The 20,919-nt window shown below is 41.6% G+C and overlaps 1 protein-coding gene across 10 annotated transcripts in view; it reads left to right on the top strand.

The window, feature by feature from the left end:
• The first annotated feature begins 626 nt into the window (after positions 1-626).
• The window catches only part of stxbp5l (syntaxin binding protein 5L), a 109,092-nt gene continuing 88,799 nt past the window's right edge, over positions 627-20,919 (top strand). For 5 of the 10 annotated variants that reach the window (XM_031858566.1, XM_031858573.1, XM_031858571.1 and 2 more), the window contains exons 1-2: positions 628-1,638; positions 17,051-17,148. In XM_031858566.1, coding sequence (XP_031714426.1) covers positions 1,474-1,638; positions 17,051-17,148 — 263 coding nt within the window. In that variant the 5' untranslated portion in view covers positions 628-1,473. Of the gene's footprint in view, positions 1,639-17,050; positions 17,149-20,919 lie in introns of all 10 variants that reach the window. The other 5 variants (XM_031858574.1, XM_031858572.1, XM_031858570.1 and 2 more) reach the window with 2 other exon arrangements.

The raw sequence follows: 20,919 nt of genomic DNA, 5'->3' as shown, positions 1-20,919 counted from the left end.
CTTGTCACCAATATCACTGACGCTCGGCAAATGGGCGCCAGTGATATTCTGGGCAATTTTAATCACCCACTGTAGAGCCCTCCTGTCCTGGGCCGTGCATCTTTGTAAAAGTTAACAAGCACAGGATTCTTGCCCTCTTAAGTTTCCTTTTTTTCACCAGGATGGAGATGTGTGATGTTTATGTCAGGGTGTTTGTGATACGGATCCCAGGAACTTCAAACTGTTCACCTGCTCCACCTCAGTTCCCTTGATGTAGACATAGGTGTGTGTCTTTACCTCCCTGGTTTTACTGACGTTGAGCAGTAGGTTGTTCTCTGAGCACCATCTGGTGAGAGTGTATAAGTGTAAGTATAAGTTTTTCTGTAGCTGCAGTTGAGGTCAATACAATCTGTGGGGACCTATGGGACCTTAGCCCTAAACTAACCTAAATATCTCAGTGCACTTTTAACGTGGATGTAAGCAAGTCCAGTGCATTGTAGCACCTAAAACAAGCAGATTATATTGTTGATGTTTGGTTTTTTTTTTACAAAGAGAGAAAAAACTAACATACAGCATAACATGAAAAGCTCTTTGGACAGAGAGAGAGAGAGAGAGAGAGAGAGAGAGAGAGGTGGTGGGAGGCGGGGCTGGCTGGTCATGGTTTTTCTGCACCGTGGACAGCTCCCGTCTCCTGTCTCCGGTCTGCAGAGAAGCGACGCCAAAACACAGCTGGATGATAGGAAAAAAAACCCGACTCACATCCATCCACAGATTAACCTCCAGCTCACACCGTCATCACAAAGTCTTCTTTTCGTCTCTCGGATGGTTGAGTTGTCTCGTTTATTCAGCCTGACTGTGGAGTCCATCTGCGTTTAACTGCATTGCCTCTGCGTCTTCGGTCCGTTTCCTGTTACTGGCAACCACAACGCTGTAAAAGTGCTTTTTTGGAAGGGGGTGGGGGGGGGGGTGGGGGGGGGGAGGTGGAGTGGATCGACCTGCTCGAAGTTCCTTTGATCTGTCCACTTCTGTCCGATACGTCTAAACGTCGCTGCTCGGCTAACCCTGATTATGTTGAGGTGTGGGATTCCTCTCCGTGCCCGGGAGTGCACGTTACTTTAGGATGCAGAGGGAACATGAAGTTGAGTAGTTTCAGTTCCGTCGGTGCAAGCTCAGATATGAGATAGGCGACCTGCATCTGCAACATTTGGCTGTGATCCTCAGATCAGAGTGGCTCAGGCGAATTCATTTTTTTGTGGACAACAGCCAGATAACAAGATGAGGTGCCTCTATGACTTTTTAAATTGCACGTAAGAGAGAGAAGCCGAGTGGGTATTTTACCCTGCTGCTGCTGCAGGGAGCGACGTTCTCTTTCTCCAGCTGGCCAAACGAGTTGGGAATTTGCATCAGAGAGGAGACCGTGAACTCTGGGGGAAACAAAGAAGACAGAGCGGTCCTCTTTCTCTCCTCCCCTTACATACAGAAGTACGATAGAAAATGAAGAAGTTTCGGAAGGTATTGGACGGCTTGACCACCTCCTCTCCTGGCGGGACTATCGGATCCCCATCGTGCGGCAGCGCGGCCGGGACTCCCACAGCGACGCCAACGAAGGAAATCGACGTCCAGGAGACGCTAGTGTCGGAAAACTTTCAGCTGTGTAAGGTGGGTAAATAAAAGGGTTTGCTTGTTTTAGGCCACCAACCCCCGACTAAGGACTGAGGTCCTCAGGCACTAGACTAACACCATGCAACAGCTTGGATTCTGGCTTCCCCAAATCCTGATTCGCATATGCGATGTTTGCGAACACAATTATGTCTGGCGCCGATGCAGGCATTAATGAAGTGGAGAGGGACCGTAAAAGTTGGATCTGGAATGAGCTCATCTGCTTGTTGACAGTTCAGCACCACGGGCAGCTCCTGTTTTACAATTCTACTGAGCATGGAGGCAATTTTAGACAAAACAGCAGAGAGAGAGAGAGAGAGAGAGAGAGAGAGAGAGAGAGAGAGAGAGAAGCCAGATAAAAGCTGGTTCTTGTTAGCTTTAGTGGCTTTTTGTTGTAGCCCCTTAACGGCAATGGCTTAGCCCCCGCAGACACGTGTGCACGGCAGGCAGAAGATGACAAGTGTGTGCCGTTTTAGGTTGACTCCAGCTGTTTAGCTGGAGTACATGCGCCCCCCCCATCAGCATGCTGTTTAGGCTGCAGTAGCCTGCACACATGTGATATAAACAAACCAAAGGCAGTCGATGAATAGTTGCATCAGCAAGCAGGCAGGAATGGTGTAGGAGCGATGACATAACTGGTGTCCCTCCCTTGCATAAGAAAAAAAAAGTGCAAAGCAAGCCAGCGGAGGGACCCTGCAGTAGATGTCCTAGCTGATGTGCTTTTCACATGAGAAGGAGGAAGAATGAGGGAGGGATGTGAATGGTTGGTGGGGGGGGTGGGGGGTATTTATAGCAGCCTCTGCTGCCCATTGCAGCCCTTTTTCTGGATGAATTTTAGAGCTGACTGCAGTTATTATTCCTCACCCTAAAAGAAACAGGGTGGATTTTAGATACGTACAACTGTGAATAATTCATTGAGAACCCACGAGAAATTATTATTGGGCAGACCGACACTAGTGGAGGGGGGGGTTGTGTTCATGGAGATGGTGGAGGAGAAGGAGGGAGGTTGATTCATAAGCAAAGGATGCTGCAGAGCACCCTTGGCAGGCAGGCAGGCAGACTGGGAGGAGAAAGTGCTGGAAAAGAACAGCATGATTCCCTGGTCCCATGCAGGAAGCTGCTCCTCCTTCAGTGAGTGGCTTAATACATGGTTGATTTTAAAGACACTGGGTCAACAGAGACCCTCATGAAAAAAGCTAAAACACACATGTGTACAAATATGCCCTCCATTCCCACCACCATGACATTTCTTCTCAGGGTTTTTATTTGAGTCTGTGCAGCCGGTGCAGGTTGTCTGTATTTGTGTGTGAGGGTGTGTGTGTGTGTGTGTGTGTGTGAAAAGGAGTGAGAGACAGGCACAGAGGGAGAGGGAGGGAAGAGGCTGTATAGCTGCACCTGTTACTGTATGTCTGTCAATTTCTTTTCCTGGTGCAGACAGGGTTCAAGGTGGGACGAACAGTTATGCGTGTTATTGATCCTCTGTATTGTCACATTTTAGCCACTATGTCCATCACATATCTATTATCCTTTGCTAAAAATATATTTGTTTTGGGCCTTGATCTCAGTGACAACCTTGTGCTTGACAATATTGCTTACGTTAGGCATAGCTTTAAAAACATGTTAAAAATGATGGAACACTATCTTAAAGTATTTTGATGGATGTGTGAAAAGAAGTCTGTCTTGTTATTGCCTCTCTCATCGGCTACTCCAGCTTTCTGATGTTATGCCGAGCAGAATGGGGGATGTGGACATGCACACACACACAGAGATCTTAAGAACCATCTAGTGTCTCCTGTGACCTTCTCCCTCTTTCATTAAGCAATGAAATATGTGCGTACCATGCGCATCAGAAACCGGTTAGTTCCCAGTCATGTTTAAAGGAAATATATGTAAATGCAGAGGTGTTGGATTATGCAAATAAGCATGTTTCCTGAATGTATATCCAACACGCATGAGCCCAAATCTGGTCAGTAGTCAACAATAAACAATGACAGATACATTTTTCTTTTATTTCATATGAACACAGAAGAGGGAAATAGAACACAATAACCTACATTTTCCATTTCCAAGTATTGCCCCAGCTATTTCTAGACTGGATCTTCTAACAGGGGTATAAATCTGTGAGCGTGTGCAGTGTGTGTGGGAGGCTTTGGCATCTTGGCTAACTTCTCAAAGTTAGTCATGACTCCTGTCCTCACTGTGCCGTGTGGGAAGATGCAACAACTCATTTTGTTTTAGATTCTACAGCATTTTGATGTGCTTATAGTGAATAATGCTGTAGCATCCATTAGCAGAGGTGCTGAAACAAGGTTCTGGTGAAATCTCATTTGGACTGAAGAAGTAAAGGAGGGAATGTATTGGTTAATTTCAGTTGACAGCAAAATTAATTAATTGTGTGTTCGAGAGAGAAAGTGGTAGAAACAGTCTCTCTCCCAAAAGAGAGGGAGAGAGACTGAACTGATCTGTCTGTTGTTTCTGTGTCTGTTACTTTTGTGACCAAACAATAGCTTCCTCACCAACCCCATTATTTCTGAATGTAGATTAATTAACAAAGAAAAGATATTATTGTCGTCGGCGTTCCCCATGTCAATGTTCATTTGGCATTATGATGTAATGGAGCTAAAGAGGAGGACAGAAGAAAGGCAGGATGATAAATGATGTTGAGGCCAAGCAGATTATATACTGGTTTGCATTTCTCAAAATACCCTGACGGAATGAAGACGGCCCTTTTAGGTTCAGTTTCATTGAAAACCAACTTGCCAACTTTCCCTCCATTTTAAAATAAGAATTAAATTTGTTTCTTGTCAAACCCAAAAACAGAAGTGGTTGCAACAAAATACTCTTCAAACATTCATGTCCCAGAAAAGTAAAACATGAATGATCTAAACTAAAAACTAGAATACAAACAGCACTTTCCCTCTGGCTAAAACTACAGTACAGCTACCCAAACAAGCGGAGCCCAATAACAGGAAACTACCCCTACTCAAAAATAGCCTAGCAAAACTGCAGAGTTTCCATACGATTCTGAACTATGTTGAGTTTTGGGGACTGAAATTTCTGTATATAAAACTTGCAGACCCAAAAGGGGAACTTACAAAAAGAAAACTTACAGTATGCAGCAGGTATGTAAGTGAAAATACTCTGACAGGGAGGGAGGTCAGAGCGTATGACCAGACAGCAAGGGCACAAATATGCAAATAAAGGCTCAGAACTAAAGTTGTATGCGTCAAGTTGTCTCAGAAAACTTTACAAGCCTTGAACTGGGGTGGGCTAATTCAGTGAATGCCACATTGGGTTGTCTTACTGAGTGACTAACCACTAGGAAACATTGCACAATCCTGATCTATGGTGCCACATGCTGAGGACAGGATCAGGATTTGGCATAAACAGCTTGAATCATGGATCCGTTCTGTCTTCTGGCTAATTAATGCTAATCATTGATGGTAAATGGTGAATGGACTTGCATCTATACAGAGTCTTACTAGTCTTCCTACCAATACATGTCAACATTCACCCATTCACACACACATTCATACACTGATGGCAGAGGCTGCCATGCAAGGTGCCATCTGATAATCAGGCCCTAAATGAATGCACATTCACACATTGGTGTCTTCGGGAGCAATTTGGGGGTTCACTATCAAGGACACTTGGACACTTGAACTGGAAGTGCCTGGAATCAATCTGCCAATCTTCCATTAGTGGACAACCCACCCTACCTCTGAGCCGCAGTTCTTTATTTGTTTTCACTCACAGCCTCATAGTTCAAAGTTATTTGCATTCAGGTATTCCTGTTCAATCTTTTCGCCGCAAAATGTGAAACAACAGAAATAGAGGAGAGGAAATTAGGGACATATTCCAAAAAGCATATGATTATACTGCCCTCAAAAATGAATAAAAAAAAACAATAAACAGTAGAAGTACAGAATGTTTGCAATGCAAATTCTAACATTTAATTTTCACCTATTGTTTGAGGATTTCAAAATAAATACTGATATGCTTAAAGCTGTTATTATTTATTTTTTTCAGCAACTTGGACGTGAAAGCGGTCACTTGTAGTGAGTGATGAACCCACTGATGAGTATCAACCGACTCGCTTTTCTTTTTAGAGTCTTATTGTTTTGGTATTCAAGCAGCAACTGATTTATTTCTTTCAAGCAGCTGTTTTTAGCAAAAAGAAACTAAAGAAACACTGTACACTACCTGCTCAACACCGACTGTCACACAGATTTACAACTAACATTATGAAGCAGCTAAAAAGGCAATGTTTTGCGAATAAGTTCACCATATAAACTTAAAACAGTGAAGTCAATGTTGTGCTCACAAGTTGTTCTTGCAAAGGGCTGAAAAGGGCTGGTTTCCATATTCATTAAGTGCTAGTTGTAGCTGTGAAGAACACGGTTCTAACCCCCTTAAGACAAGATTTCTGAATATACTCTTAGTCAACGAGGAATGTAAGCCGATGTGACAAAATATGTTTTGTAAATGTTGCCTCAAGCTGACAGAAGAGCATACACTTAAATGCATCTTTGGTTTGTGACTTATATTGATGCAGAAGTAGTACAAACTATGCCAGGATCCTTCAACAATCAGGTGTGCAATCTGTGACTGCACTGTAATAAGACACTTGTAAAATTGTTACATGTCCACTGCAAACCTTGCAAAAGTACAGAAGCTATGAAAGCTCAGTGCCTACACTGCATAGATAAAGCATTTTTTAAAATACAAAGTCAAAGGCAACGGAACATAATGCATAAGTGTTAGAGTATTTTAGGAGACAAATGCTCTTCAGTGTCGATGTCAAACACTTTGTAAGCCCAAACATCCACAGAGAAATCTTCCCTAAGAGGTTTTGCGTTGCTCTAACAATCACATCACACTACTTTCACCTTTGCTTCTTTGAGAGAAGAATCATTATTTCCACGACCATATGATCACTTTTCAGGAAAATATTAAAGGTGTTGTTTTGCTGGTGGTCTCAAGTATCTGCAGTTGGATCTCATGTCTGAACTCAGTTTGTGAGTGTTATATATATATATATATCTGTTGGGTCTGTTGTAGCAGTTCACATTTCCTTTAGCTCCTTTAGTAAATGATTAATCAAGCTCCTTTAGTAAATGATTAATCTCAAAAGGGGATATTTGATTACCCATAACAATAACAATAACACACTCACATTTCAAATTAGATTTCATTGTAAAAAAAAACATGTCCATTTGGATAATCAGAATGATTTTAGTCACTCATTTTACAGAAGAATTGAGTTGCTTTGTGCCACATTTTTTCCGCCAGCCCTTCAGGAACACAAATGGACATTTTAACAGAACTAATGGCCTGAAGTATGCTAATATCTATTCTTTTGTCTAGTTCTATTTTTGTCAAGGATTTAGAGCAATCAACGTGTGATGGCAATTGGTCGTCTGCCAGTTTGGTCCAGACTGAAATATCTCAACAACTTTTAAATGGATTGTCATATAAGTTTGGTACAGACATTCATGTTCCCCAGAGGATGACTCCCTCTGACTTTAGTTAGCCCCTACATCAGCAGGTCAAAAAGAAAAATGTGTCCTGGGAAAGAGCCTACCTCTTCATTTATTTAATGGATTGCCACCAAATGTGTGCAGACCTTCCTAATTCTGTGACCAAGTACTTGTACAATTTCTGCCCATTAGCCTCAACTGTACCCTGTGTTTGGCGCTAATTAGCAAATATTAGCATGCACGCTAAACTAAGACAGTGAACATGGTACATCAGCATGTTAGCAATGTCATGTCGTTCAGCTAAAAGCACCACCGTGCCAAAGTACTACCCATAGACTGTATATATGAAGTTGATATAGTCACCTTGATGTCATCTATTGTTTTGTGGACTGCGGTTTTGAAGCCTTGAGGTTGGAATTTTGTCCGTTTCTATCTTGGTTTTTGGCTGTTGCCATCTTAATTTTTTGCCACCAGAAGTGTTCATTTATCATATTCTGCTGTAAATTTTCATATCTCTATTTTTCATTATGTTTTGTACTATTGCACTGCGTTTATTGCCATGCAACAATCACCAAGCCAAATTCATTGTATGTGTAAAAATACTTGGCATTAAACCAACCAAAATATTCCGATCCCGATTCCTATTCCGATTCTGATCCTGATCCTGATTCTGATCCTGATACTGATCCTGATCCTGATTCTGATTCTGATCCTGGTTCTGAAACGAGAGGGTGAAGCTGAGTACAATCGAATGATCTTGAAAACATCTGTAAGAAACCAAAATGTTAGAATTAACATTCATGAAGTGAAAACACACTGTGAAAGGGTTAAAGTTCTAAAACAAGACCACAGAGAGCTCACAGACCAGAATACGCCATGGCAGCGACCTGTCAATCACAAGGAAGCTTATCCTCCTTTACTGAGAATTGTATTTAAATGGGACCATAATTTCAGTATGTTAAACCATTAGCAGAATGGCTTTAGCGTAATTGTTCAGTTGGTCCAGTGTAAATATTTCGCTGAAGAATACATTTTTTGTAAAACTCATGGTTTAAGCCCAGAGGTTAGGGGTTTGCCATCCCCCTCGTCTCTTTCCTGACTGTATGATAGGGCTTGTAAAGATTACATCACCTCACTCCCTCAGAACCGACTCAACGAGCTCTCATGGGTGTGATGACTCAGTGGGTTGACTTCCAGCTAGTCTCACATTACCATGTGTCAACTCCCTGTCAGAAGCCACAGTGTGGGATCAATTAAGGGGGAGTTGGTGTCAGGCTGACAGGAGAAGACGCTGAAAAACTGGTGAGATGTTCAGTAAACTGTATACAAGTGAGACAGAGGAAGAGGGGTTTCCAAGAACAAGTAACGTCTGTGTGTGTGTTGAGTATGCAGTATCCATTTCTTTTTCCTCTTGTGCTTGTGAATCCATCTCCCTTGCTCACAATTTTATACCTTTCTATTTTACAAACTTTAGGCTTTGTGGCACGAGTAAAAAAATCATTATTAAAGTGAAATTATGCTCATTGAAGTGTTCAAAAGAGCAGCAGTAGAGCAAGCTGAGACAGAATCTGTATGCTATGATGGTGCTGTAAAAGCATGACACAGAAACATGGTCGATTTTCTGTATGCGACACTTCGTTTGACAAAGAGAAATAGCCGCCTCTTGATTTTGTGTGGGCTTTCAAACGGCTTTGTCCATTCTGTCTAGCTGACAGCAGACTGCCTGCCTCACCTCATGCTGTGCAGATATAATGGAGTGAGCTTTTCAAACAGCCCTTCATTGTATATCACTTCACTCTCATGAAGTCTGTTTTCATTTTGCTCGATTAATCAATCACTGACGTAATTCCTCTTTTTTGTGATATGTGGCTCCTAGTGAGAAACAATTCTTGTCAAATTTCATTTTATTTCTTCGGGAAAAACCGTTAAAACTTGTTTTTAATTTTTTTATCCTTACCAGTCAAGTTATAACCGGAGATGTCATGAAGGAGAAGCACCTTATAGGCAACTATCAGGGTCCCACCTGTAAGGCCCCATTCAGTTTGTTTTTCATATCATCAATGTTCTGAGGAGAAAGGAGGTTGTTGAAGTCACACATCTGAAATAGGAGCAAAAACAAACAATGTTTAAGTGCATGACCAAGACTACGGATTTAAAACTATATTATGGAAAACAGACCACTTGGAAATGCAGTGCTGCAAAGCTTTAACCCAACATAGAGTTTCTCCCCCGCCTCTCTGAGTGGTTAGTGGATTCTCTGCTCTTAAGTGCTACTCTCAAGCACTTGACAAACCTCATCTACTTGATGTGTCTCTAGAAGTATCTAAAAGGTGTATGCCTGAGTTGAGGTTTTTGTTTTTTGTTGTCTAATGTAATATTAGGAAACTCCTGTCTCTTAACCTTTTGTTTTGAAAATCAACCTTGCACGAATGTGGGTTATTCATGGTGATCATGAGGGGGCAGTGACATGTTACATTACAATTTCTTGGCCAGGAACACGCGACTATTTAGTCTGTCAAGCCAAAGGCATGATGCTTATGCCATGTCTTGATTCGCTGATATGCCTGCTGTTGTGGTTAAGAGGTTGAACCACATGTAGAGTACATCCGTACATGGCTGGTTTCTGAACCCACGTCTGCATAAAAGCACGACATGAAGCCCCAGCGTACATTCACAACAATCACCTCTTCCACACCCTCCAAACAGAGAAAAGTGCTTTGCACTTGCATAATAGAAATGATGTGTATTTGACTGTTAAACCCACGCTTTCATCTGAAGAGACACATGCTTAACATTCAGCACATTTGACCCTTAAAGGGTTTGTGTTCAATGCTGCCAGATAAAATAAAAAAACACAATGGTGCACCTAACTGTGCATTATTTTTCATATATCCATGTGTGGTTATGTACATAATCATCCCTCTTATTAAAATGAAAAGAAATACTCAATTGAAATGCACAAAAGCTGCATATACATATATATACATACATACATACCCCACTCCCCCTGGCCACATGCATAACACTGTGTAGTCGGCAACTGTCATACAAATGAGCCCTCTACAGTCAGCAGGCTCATTCATTCGTTTTCATACCTCAGAGCTCTCACACTGCATTCTCACCCTGTTATGTGTGTTCAGCAAGCGCATGGAGGAAGTGCTTATAAGACCTGCATCAGCCTCAGTGATGAATGGAAGTCCTCTATTTGGACATTCTGCCATGTTGGTTCTCGGTGCTCATCAAACTAGTTTAGTGGGCAAACAGGTAATTTTTCCTTCCTGTGCCTGAGAAAAATCCTAAAACTGCTATAATTCATATTTTCATGTCAGATGACATATAATGAACCGACAGATAATTATCACCTGACACTGTAGTTCCACTCACCCCGTTTCTTCACTCTCACAGCTTTCATCAGCGTTCATTCCAGCAACAATTATCTGCAAGAAAGCTCTGACAGAATCTACATTACCTGCCCAGCATCAAACGGAAAAAGTTTGCGATTAGCTTTTGAGCAAAGTAGAGAGCCACACATTTCCCTCAGGGGTTAGAGGAGACCAAAACAGAGCTACAAGGACAGACAATATCGGACCTACAGTCGCCAGGTCACCAGAAACACAATGCCATCCTCGTCTCACAGATGTGTTGGCTAATATAAACCTAATGAGGTGATAATATGTCAGTCAAAACATTAAGAAAAGATGTTAAAATACATATTAATCTACTATTTAGCCCACCTCACCATGCAGATCTCCCAGTAGCTGGTTTGGTGATGTGGTTATAATGAAATGAATCAATTAATAGCTGTCAATGTCGAAATGTGGTTAAATGTTGTTAAAAGATGCAACTTGACATTTAAATTGGGTACGACCGCTTTTTCTTACTTAATTTCAGTAACTATATCTCAAGTTATCAGGTTCCATGATAAAACATCTTCAAAAGACTGTTGAAGCACAACAACGTTTTGTTATTTTACACTTACAGGTTTGGACATTGTACATATTAACTGTGATAAATTTGCAAAGAAATAAGAAAATAGCCCTCGACCCTGAGGTAGACTATCTAAACTACAAAGGATCGGAAATTGGTTCGAAAATACAGGCACGAGTGCATCTGATAAGAAATGAACAGTATCCTGCTGTGTTGTGTAACTGCTGTGTGTTTCAACTCGTTTCGCACATTCACAAACCCCTGATCTCCTCTTCCACTCCTCCCCCAAACGTCTTCGCTCTCACCCACGTTCTGGTTTGCCTCTCTTTTTTTTGGGCTGCTCCCGACTAGATCAAAGGAATTTTAGAGCAACCTCAAAATATCTCCCTTCAGACCCTGCTGGGGGAAGCCTCGTATATATCTTTGATGGGTGCTCCGACTTTGTAACGTCTCTATAAACTGGAGTAGATGTATGTGACGGGAATACTCTACTTTTCTCTGCACCATGTCTGTCATCCTGATGTTTAGCCTGAGGGGACAGATGCTGTAACACCTGGGTGATGCAGAGGCACAATTTGTATGCGCACAGGCAACACTTATCACACACAAAGGCAGCTTAATACATGTATTGTAGTTTGATATTATACATGTAGTTCATTATATTACAATACATTTACTTGAACTTGAACATGCTATGTTCATAGAGTAAAGAAAGAGGACACAAGCTTAGCTCCATGCTCTTTACTTGGTCCCCAGTCGTGGTTAAGAGTGACATTTATATTATATCATATGCGTCTCATTTTTAATGCAATAAAACACTTTATCCAGCTACTGGTTTTAACTGACCAAATTCATATTACATAATAATGACTACTATCCACTAACATGTAAGTGATATTGAAGCTGGTTTGCCATCAACTGAAGAAAGTTGACCTGACTGAAACAAAGACCCAGCATTAGCATCGGTGATTTTTGCTATTATTATTATAATTATACACTATTCATATACTTGTATGCTACTTGTGAACCTATAAAAAGAAACAACAACAACAACATTAAAACACAGAAAAATATATTCCAAGTAGAAAACTGAATTGCGTATTGAAAGCCGTTCCCTCTTGTACAACGTTGTGTGGGTGTGGGCTGATTTAACACCTGCTCGAACATCACTTACTGGGGCTGTATAGCCAGAAGTGCACATGTGCTTCAACCAACAGAATGAGCGATTAAGGGTTGATTTGCCCTTTTGGATTTACATACAGTATTGTCATGGCAACACTGAAACATTCCCATTTGATTACCGGTCACATGTGACCTGTTTGCCATTCATCTAGACTCATTTGTTGTGACATATACCGGTCTAAACTCGAGCTAAATGCTTTACCGTCAGTTCAATCTTGTCCATTTCTTCAGGTTTGTTTTCAATCATATTGCAGTTTTAACAGAGATAGAAATATTAAATACGTTTATTTTGAGATTAAATTGAGATTTTTTTACAGTGTCTTCATTAAAGATGTGATCATTGACCAAGGATCCAAAAAGTGAGATGGACGCCATGCATTTATGGAAGGCCAGAGAATCTTATAACTTATAACTAAGACTATGGCCTCCCATTTACAGTAACGTTACATTTCTCTCTTTTCCATTTTCCGCCACATACATGCTACTCTCTCTATGTATTATTCACCACTGGCACTATACTCTTGCTTCAAACTGCACATCACAAATAGCCTATTCATCCATTCCTACATTTATTCTTGCCGTGTTCAAAAGGCTTACCTTGTGATGTTGTTGCTGTGTAGATAAATGTATCCAAGCACCATCAAGGTCAAGCTGTGGAGTCTGCTCAGTGCATTACTCCCTGTATCACAACTCAACAGCGTCTGCTGAGGTCCTGCAGTGTGCCATAGTGAAGGGACGATGCAGTGAATACAGAGATGCAGTGTTGGGATAAGAAATTCACATGCATTGTTTTGCACTGGTCAAGTACAGACATGGCTCTCAGAAAGCACATCAGCTAGACTGTAACCAACTAATGTTGGCTGTAGGTCCTCGCAATTATTGCTAATTAGTTCCAGCTAATATCATGGTACACTGACCAAATTTGTCTTTTTTTTTATTGGCAAAAGCAATGATCAGCGCTGCCTAAAGATCTCAAGCCTGGCCTGCATGTTGTCCTTGACATATAATAGTCTTTGCTAATAAGGAAACATTAGAAAAGATAGAATATTCAAAAAACAAATTGGTTCGTCTCAGAGTTTAGCTATTATTTTTCACATTCACACACTCACACTTTGATAGAAATGTGCACACGCTGTAGAGAGCTAATACTCAATACCATAACAAAATGTTATTGACAATTACTATAATCCCATCAAATTCTAATGTCATATTTCCCTGTGTTGATCCGTGCTTGGAGATATAGCTGCTCAATGCATTTGCTGGCAGTGGTAGATGTTTACTGGTTGCTATTTATAGAACTAGGGGTCTAGACCAGCTCTGCAGCTGAACACTGTGTGGAGAGAGAGAGGATGGTGTGTGGTATGAGGTGGTATTAGTCTTTGGTGGGTGGGGATGTCTGTGTGGGGCTATCTGATTAAGCGGCAAGCTTGTGTGCAGTGCATAAAGGTTGTGTATGTGTGGAGGGGAGAGAACAACACAACGGAGAGGGAGAGAGAGAGAGAGAGAGAGAGAGAGCGAGAGAGAGAGAGAGAGAGGAAAGGAGAGGACAGGAGGTGGATGGGAAGCGGAGTTGATGTAATTCAGCCTTTGGCAGCCATAACACAGGTCCTTAGCTGCAGGTCAACAGTAGCAGCGCGGCTGACCTGCTTCTAAATGTAGGCTACATCTTCGCTACTTCAACGGCATTAATATCACATAGGTTGACTTTAAGATTGCTGACTGAATAAAACACAGTCTTTATTAGATACCTCCTATTTTAGAGAGAGAGAGAGAGAGTGTGTGTGTGTGTGTGTGTGTGTGTGTGTGTGTGTGTGTGTGGAAGTATGTGTGAACCTGAACACACACACGTGCACACACAAGTACGCATACAACAAATACACAATGAAAGAGGGAGTAAATGGCTTTATGGCTTTGGCTTTGAAATATATATGAGGAGCTCTGAGATCCACCAGAGTAAATGTGTTCCTCATTCACTTCGTGGCTCTCTTGTATGTATATGTGGGGGGTGGATCTCCTGTATCCCAGCAACAGTGTTCCAGAGTTAGGCGGACTGGTGGCAAGACCTGGAGGATGAATGGGTGAATGTGTGTGTCTGATCTAAATGCGTGTTTCTCCAGTATGTGTGTTCATGTTCATTACATATGAATGATTTTTCGTAAGTACGAGTATGAGCGATTCATTTTTTTCTCGTTTTGTTGAATAATTTGCTGCATTTGGATTGTTTGATAACAAAATAAAAAGCTAATAAGTCAAAGATTGAGAAGTGTTTTTTGAGTGTCGTTTTTAAATCGTCATTGCTACTATCACCTGCAGCTCTCTTTATTGCTAGGGAATAAGCACAGGGAATAAGATGAAATATTGCAAATATATATTAACTTACCCTTGTGTGTTCGTATGAGTCCGTGCGTCCGTGACTTAGTGCTGACGTGGTTTATGACGACTGGCACTTCTCAAAACACCTAGTTTCATACTGCCATTGACTGCCTGCTCACTCCTCAGTCACCACTCTTAAATGGCGCCCCGGCTATTACGGGCTGCAAGTGATAACACAGCTGAGTGCACCCCCGCCCGACCCTTAGCTGCTATATATATATATATATATACACGGCCAGAGACACAGGGGAGCGGAAACAGTTTGCACACTGTTATTGTTGTGGATGGCGTGTTTGGATAACAGCTAACGGAACTACCAGTACACACACGACTGACTACCTCGCAGCCTCTGCTCTGCGGCTCACTTTTATGTGTTTTTTTTCTAACAGCTAACAGCTCATAGAACTACCAGTACACACACTGCCACTCAGACACTGCTAAGCAGGCAGGCAGCTTGGTGATTTTATCTTTGTGTTTTGGCAGGATTGTGTGAAGTGGATCATATGACGACTTTGAGACCATTGCTTGTATAACTACTTTTCTTTTTGAATATGAATGAAGTCCGTTTTACGAGTCTTTGCAGCACTAATTGTATTCATTCAATCACACACTACAGCAGTGGTCGTAGCAGAACCACCCAGCGGAGATCTGCACTCTACGGAGTGCGACTCTCTAGTTATTTATGTGCTTAATCAAAAAGTCACTTTTTTTTATCTCTTCCATAAATGCTACATGCAAGGCATTCATTGGCTTATATGTAGCAGTGGAACCCCGCTGTGCATGTATTAGCCGTGTGGCTGATATGTTTGAAGGTTAGGTACTCTTACAGTAATTGGTATGCTACAGCTGTGCCCCCCCCCCGCTAATTATAATGTGAATTTATAATACCATGCGCCATCCTAATGCACTCATAAATATGCAAAATGTCTAAATAATGATAATGATGAACATATAACCTGAACTTACACACAAAAGCTCTTGCTGCTTATGAATGGGAAATATCTGTAAAGCGTGCACACAGACAGCACAAGCGCACACACTTGTGCGGTGGTTGCAACTCTCTGTATTGTTTTTCCTTTTCCTCCATTGAGCCTGATCACAGCTGAGTGATCTCATTCTGGTTTTATAACCATTTCATTCATGCACAGACTCTCATGTTATCTTTCCAAATTCCCCCTCTACAGTATTTAATGAGAGCACAAAACCCTTGTTACGACAATTCAGGCAGCCAAACAAAAGTGTTTGTGATGGTGATGAGGTGGGGGAGTCTGGCAACAATAGATGTTATGTTATGAAAAAAAATAAGCAACTGATGACTTCATTGTGGGTTCGGAACGGTAGATTTATTATTGACCGATTTCTTCTAAGAATTTTCCAGATGAAAAATTTTGCCTTTTCCAATATTCGTTCACAATGGTTATTGGGATTCTCTGAGAACTAATGCAGTATGCAGTCACAGGCTTTCATTGCCACTAATGTCCTACACAGGTGTTTTCAGTTGTGGCTGAATCCTGGGGATTACATGAAGTCAACAGACAACAGGTGGTCATTCACTCTTCCTTTACATTGAGATTCCAGGCACTTATGGATCATCATTATTGTAGGATTGTTTGAGAAAATAGGATGGTGAACATACTTGTAGACAGGATAAATGTGTGTTACTTCTTGTTAATGACTGCCAAAGCAGGGTTGCTGTGACAGTCAGTGTTGCTGTTATGGGTAGTCTTCAGTTCTTTAAAGACAATTAAACTATAATCTGATACATATAACGTTTTATTGTTAACATTTGTGTAACATTTTCACTCAACGCTGGTGAGCCATGTGTCTCCACGTCACTTCAGAGCAGATAACTGTAGTTGAGGCACTGCTGGGAAAATTAACATGACTAATGGCAGACAGCGCATGCAATGCATTTCAGAGACAGCGTCGTTTTGCCGAGTCAGGCCTTGATATGCTGAGTCTTGTTTTCTCTCAATTCAATCCAGATGCAATATTAACAGAAGCTGTGGTTTCTTTACTAATTACACAGTGTGAAGTCTCTGTGGTTTATCCATAGAAGATTGTTGAAATTTGGATGCATCATTAATGTATGCAGTATGAAAAAGTGTTAAAAGGATGTGGACGTATGTTTGTTTAAGACAATATGTATGGATGCATTTGTTGTTCACAATTGTGTCTGATTGTCACAACAGCAATGTGAAAGGAACATTTTTTTTCATCATTTAAAGTCTTTTTTTCTGCCCTTCAGCAAAGTGGTCAGTTACAAAAAGTAGACGAAATGTTTGATGACAAAAAAAATGGACAGTTATCTTTTTGAAATGACAAAGCTTCAATTGGATTCACCACACAGTGGAATGTCATAGGGGCAGAAAAGCAATCATTTCATTACCTTAGAGCTTAAAATGTTTTTCTACTTCAATCAAAATATTGTTTTGTGTCTTCCCTTGCAGACTGTACGTCATGGCTTTCCTTACCAGCCCACTGCTTTGGCCTTTGACCCTGTGCAGAAGATCCTGGCCGTCGGCTCCAGAACAGGCGGCATACGGATGTATCCTTTAACCTTCATCAGCTCTCTTCCTCCCTTCCTCTTGTCTGGAGACACACTAGAAAACTCTACATACATTAATACATATTCACAGTAAATACATTACTTGGCCTCCGTACCTTTCATACAGAACAGCGAGGCGCAATAATGGCACGGGCTCTGTGAAAGAGGCTAAAGTTTTATCTACTCTGACGGGGCTCACTGGCTTAAGAGGGTTGTCTGGTAACCGCAGGGTCAACGGTTCGATCCTCGACTGGGACGTACCACGTGTTGTAGTGTCCCTGAGCAAGACACTGAAACCCCGGCGCCCCGGGCACCTGTCATTGGCAGCCCACTGCTCCCTATATACAGGGATGGGTCAAATTTCGTGTATATGACAATAAAAAGGGTTTCTTTTCTCTTCAAACCTGTGGCGCTGCTATAGTGTGTCTTCCTCCGCCCCTCCCCCCTTCTCCTCTAATTGTCATCCCTCTTTCAGCCCTGTCATTTCTTGTTGCTCGGCTGTCATGTCACAAGCTCAGCAATATCCATCCAACAGCCCGTCCCCCGGGGTAACCCGGTCACTGGGATGGGAGAGGACGTGCGAGTGCAACCCAGGTAGGAGATTACACCCTCATAAATACCCAGGGTTCCCAGTATGCCTTTAAGGAAGCAAGCAATCATTGATGCTGCAGCAGCCGCACTGCTGATCCTGCTGGGGTAATAGATGGACAGACGGAGTGATTTATCTGCTGAAAGAAACAGAGAAAACATGAGACAGGGACAGAGGAAGATGTGACATTGTTTGAATATTTGAAACGGAGGGAAAGAAATGGAGGATAGGAGGCTCTCTCGAATGGATGCCTGACTGTGAAGCAAGGCTTCGATCTCAGTTGGATGGAAGCCCTTGAGTGACTTAGTGTTTGTATTGACATGCTGCACACACCTTCGTCTGCTCCCATGTGGCCTGTCACTGACTCTCTCACTCTCTTTCTCTTTCAATTGCATGCTCTCACATACACACATTTCTCTATTGTGCTGTTTCTCATTCTGCCTCGCCCTCCATCGCGTTCTCTCTAGAGGACCTATACCCACCCCCCTTATTTCTGCTTATTTATTCAATTCACCCTCCCTCTGTCCTTCACAGCCTGTCTGAATGTTGTTCCTTTTCTTCCCTGGGCTTTCAATGTCTACCTGCCATCTTCTCTCGTGGTATCTCTTTGTTTGTTTTTGTCCTCTATTGCTTTTCTAATGTGTTTCCCATCTCCATGTTCCTTCCTTTGTAGCTGCACAGTGGTAGTCATTGCATGAATTTGTCATGCTCCATTTCTACTTTTTAAATGGTACGATAGTAAGTCCTGCCTTTTACTTTTGTTCTGCATCAACACTATGTTAGTGTTGCACACACAACCAACCAGGGATATTTCACCATTTCTAATATAAGTTCTGATACTGATGTAATTCACTCATTAGATATCGCATGATGTTACTGATTTACATAAATATGAAATAATGTTGGGGAACGTTCCTCCGGCTGTATTGGGATGGCTACGCTAGCATCTTTAGCACAGCGGTCAAGTGGCTGCTCAAAGCCCAGAGCCTCGTGGGTCGAGGACAATCCGACTCTAGGGCCCATTAACAACATGTGCATGTTTTTAACTTATTTAATAGGGTTTTTAGATACACAGTTCTTGCACTTTTATTTCAAATAAGAAACCTATGAAGGAGTTGTCAATTTGCCATCGCACTCTTTGTAATTCTCTTATTACTTTTTAACTTGTATGGACTTGTGTATTGAAATTGACTTGCTAGTAGTTGAAAATGCATTGCTGTGCACTTTATTTGTTCAAATTTCTTTCATGATAGAATTAACCAGTCAATTTCATTTTCATCCAAAGCCTCAAAAGGGAGAGGATGTGGAGTTGTCAGGGCTTAGTGTTGTCTGAAGCAAGACTTTAGTACTCAAAGGAAGTAATAAGACATAAGCTCATTATGATCACATTGGGTACATCATCAGTTTAAGAAAGGCTCATGCCTTTAATAATATAATCTTATATTAGCTATTCATTGAAATAGATAAGTTAGCCTCTTTGTAAGCTTTAGTTTTCCAAATCGCATTGAACCATTCACCCGGTTTAGGGCTTTACCAAGTTTTTACAACATACACTTATGTTTACATGTTTCCTGATTACACTGAATCCTGCTGCACAAACAGCACCCTGGCAAGGGAATCACCAATAAAACAAAAGAACAAAAGAAGACAAACTCATCAAATGGGTGTGTATTGTGTATCTCCTGATCCAAAATTTGGAAGCAAACAACATGACCCTGTCTGGTAAACTCCAGTAGTATTCTGTGTGATTTGAATTTCCTAAATGACAAATCACTTTTTTTTTTCCAATCATGATTTCTCCAATAGGTGAAACTGAAACCCTCCATAGTGATCAAGAAACACAAAAGACACACACTGTTACATTCCGTTGTATAGTGATTTAGTTTTGAACAGTATTGTTAAAGCCTGCACTGTGTCAAAATGTCACACTGGGACTGGTCCTGCTCTGGTGAGTGGTGCATAGTGATGATGTCATCAGGGTTGGCGCAGTGGGTTGGCAATGAGGCTCTCTGCAGTGGGCTCCTAGGACACTCCTCCCTCTGCCTGGGGCGAGATTACCAAAATATCCTGAGATTTGGTTTATTGAGAGCAAATAGAAAGAAACAAAGAGCACGACAAGTGTAAGCGTGTGCATGTCTGTGTGTTCAATGTGTTCCTTTGTCTATTTCTTTAGCTAAACATTGCTTGCTTACTGAGTGTGCATTCATGTGTCCCGTCTACCTCTGTCAATATAGTTTACACAAATGTAGACGTGTGTGTGTGTGTGTGTGTGTGCACGTGTGTTTGTTTCTTATTGTTGTTGGTTTGTGTGTCGGTGCAGCGAAAGAGGATGTACTTTCAGTAAAGGGTTCATGTAATAGAATTGCCCAGAGTTTGATTGACAGTCAGTTCTCATAACACTCAATCTGATCAAAGAAATGAAGAACGAAAATGTGGTAAGAGACAGAGAGCAATGGAAAAGAATGAGCGTGAGAGTGAGGGAGAAAAAGGACAGATAGAGGGTCCGTATTGGTATCAACAGCTTGTTTATTAAACACCTGACAGTTCAAATTGATCCATGTGTCCCTTACACAGCAAATCTCTAAATCATAGCCACATTCTTGTTGAGACATTACCAGGTCCTGAGGCTGTTACATTAGACTGCATTCATTTTAGCTAGTGCACATGCACCTGATACACTGGCTACAAAGGCTAAATAATACGGAAACATCATACTTTGCTGCGGTAAATATCTTTGATATTGATTCGTAATGTCAACGGATGCGAAATCAACACCGGAAATATCAATAGACATGACTGAAGCTGATATTGCATGTCATCCTCTATCAACTCAAGGTGCTGTCAAGACTTTTCCCCTGCCATGAATTTGTCGACAGTGCTGAGTAATCGAGATACGTTAGCCAGCGGTGACAACGGTCCTCTGCCTATAAGAGGCCGGCTGCCGCTTCACTTCTGAGGACAAATTCTCTCATCAGCAGCCAGATGTTGTTCAACGACCAGCAGCAAGCAATTAGTAAACCTAATTTGAACAATAGAACATGAGAGGACAATGGAAGGAGGTCACAGCTGCTGTTACAGTCCAGTATTAATCACACAGTCTTACGAACAGATTTGCAGTGCCAGTTCGACAAACAATACCATCAGATAGTTATCAATTGGGCATTCATCGTTATCACACTGTG

Source organism: Anarrhichthys ocellatus, unplaced genomic scaffold (assembly GCF_004355925.1).
Source record: "Anarrhichthys ocellatus isolate YVR2014 unplaced genomic scaffold, GSC_Weel_1.0 scaffold20, whole genome shotgun sequence".
Taxonomy (NCBI): domain Eukaryota; kingdom Metazoa; phylum Chordata; class Actinopteri; order Perciformes; family Anarhichadidae; genus Anarrhichthys; species Anarrhichthys ocellatus.
The sequence above is the reverse complement of the archived record's forward strand: the minus strand, read 5'-3'. Positions and strand labels throughout refer to the sequence as shown.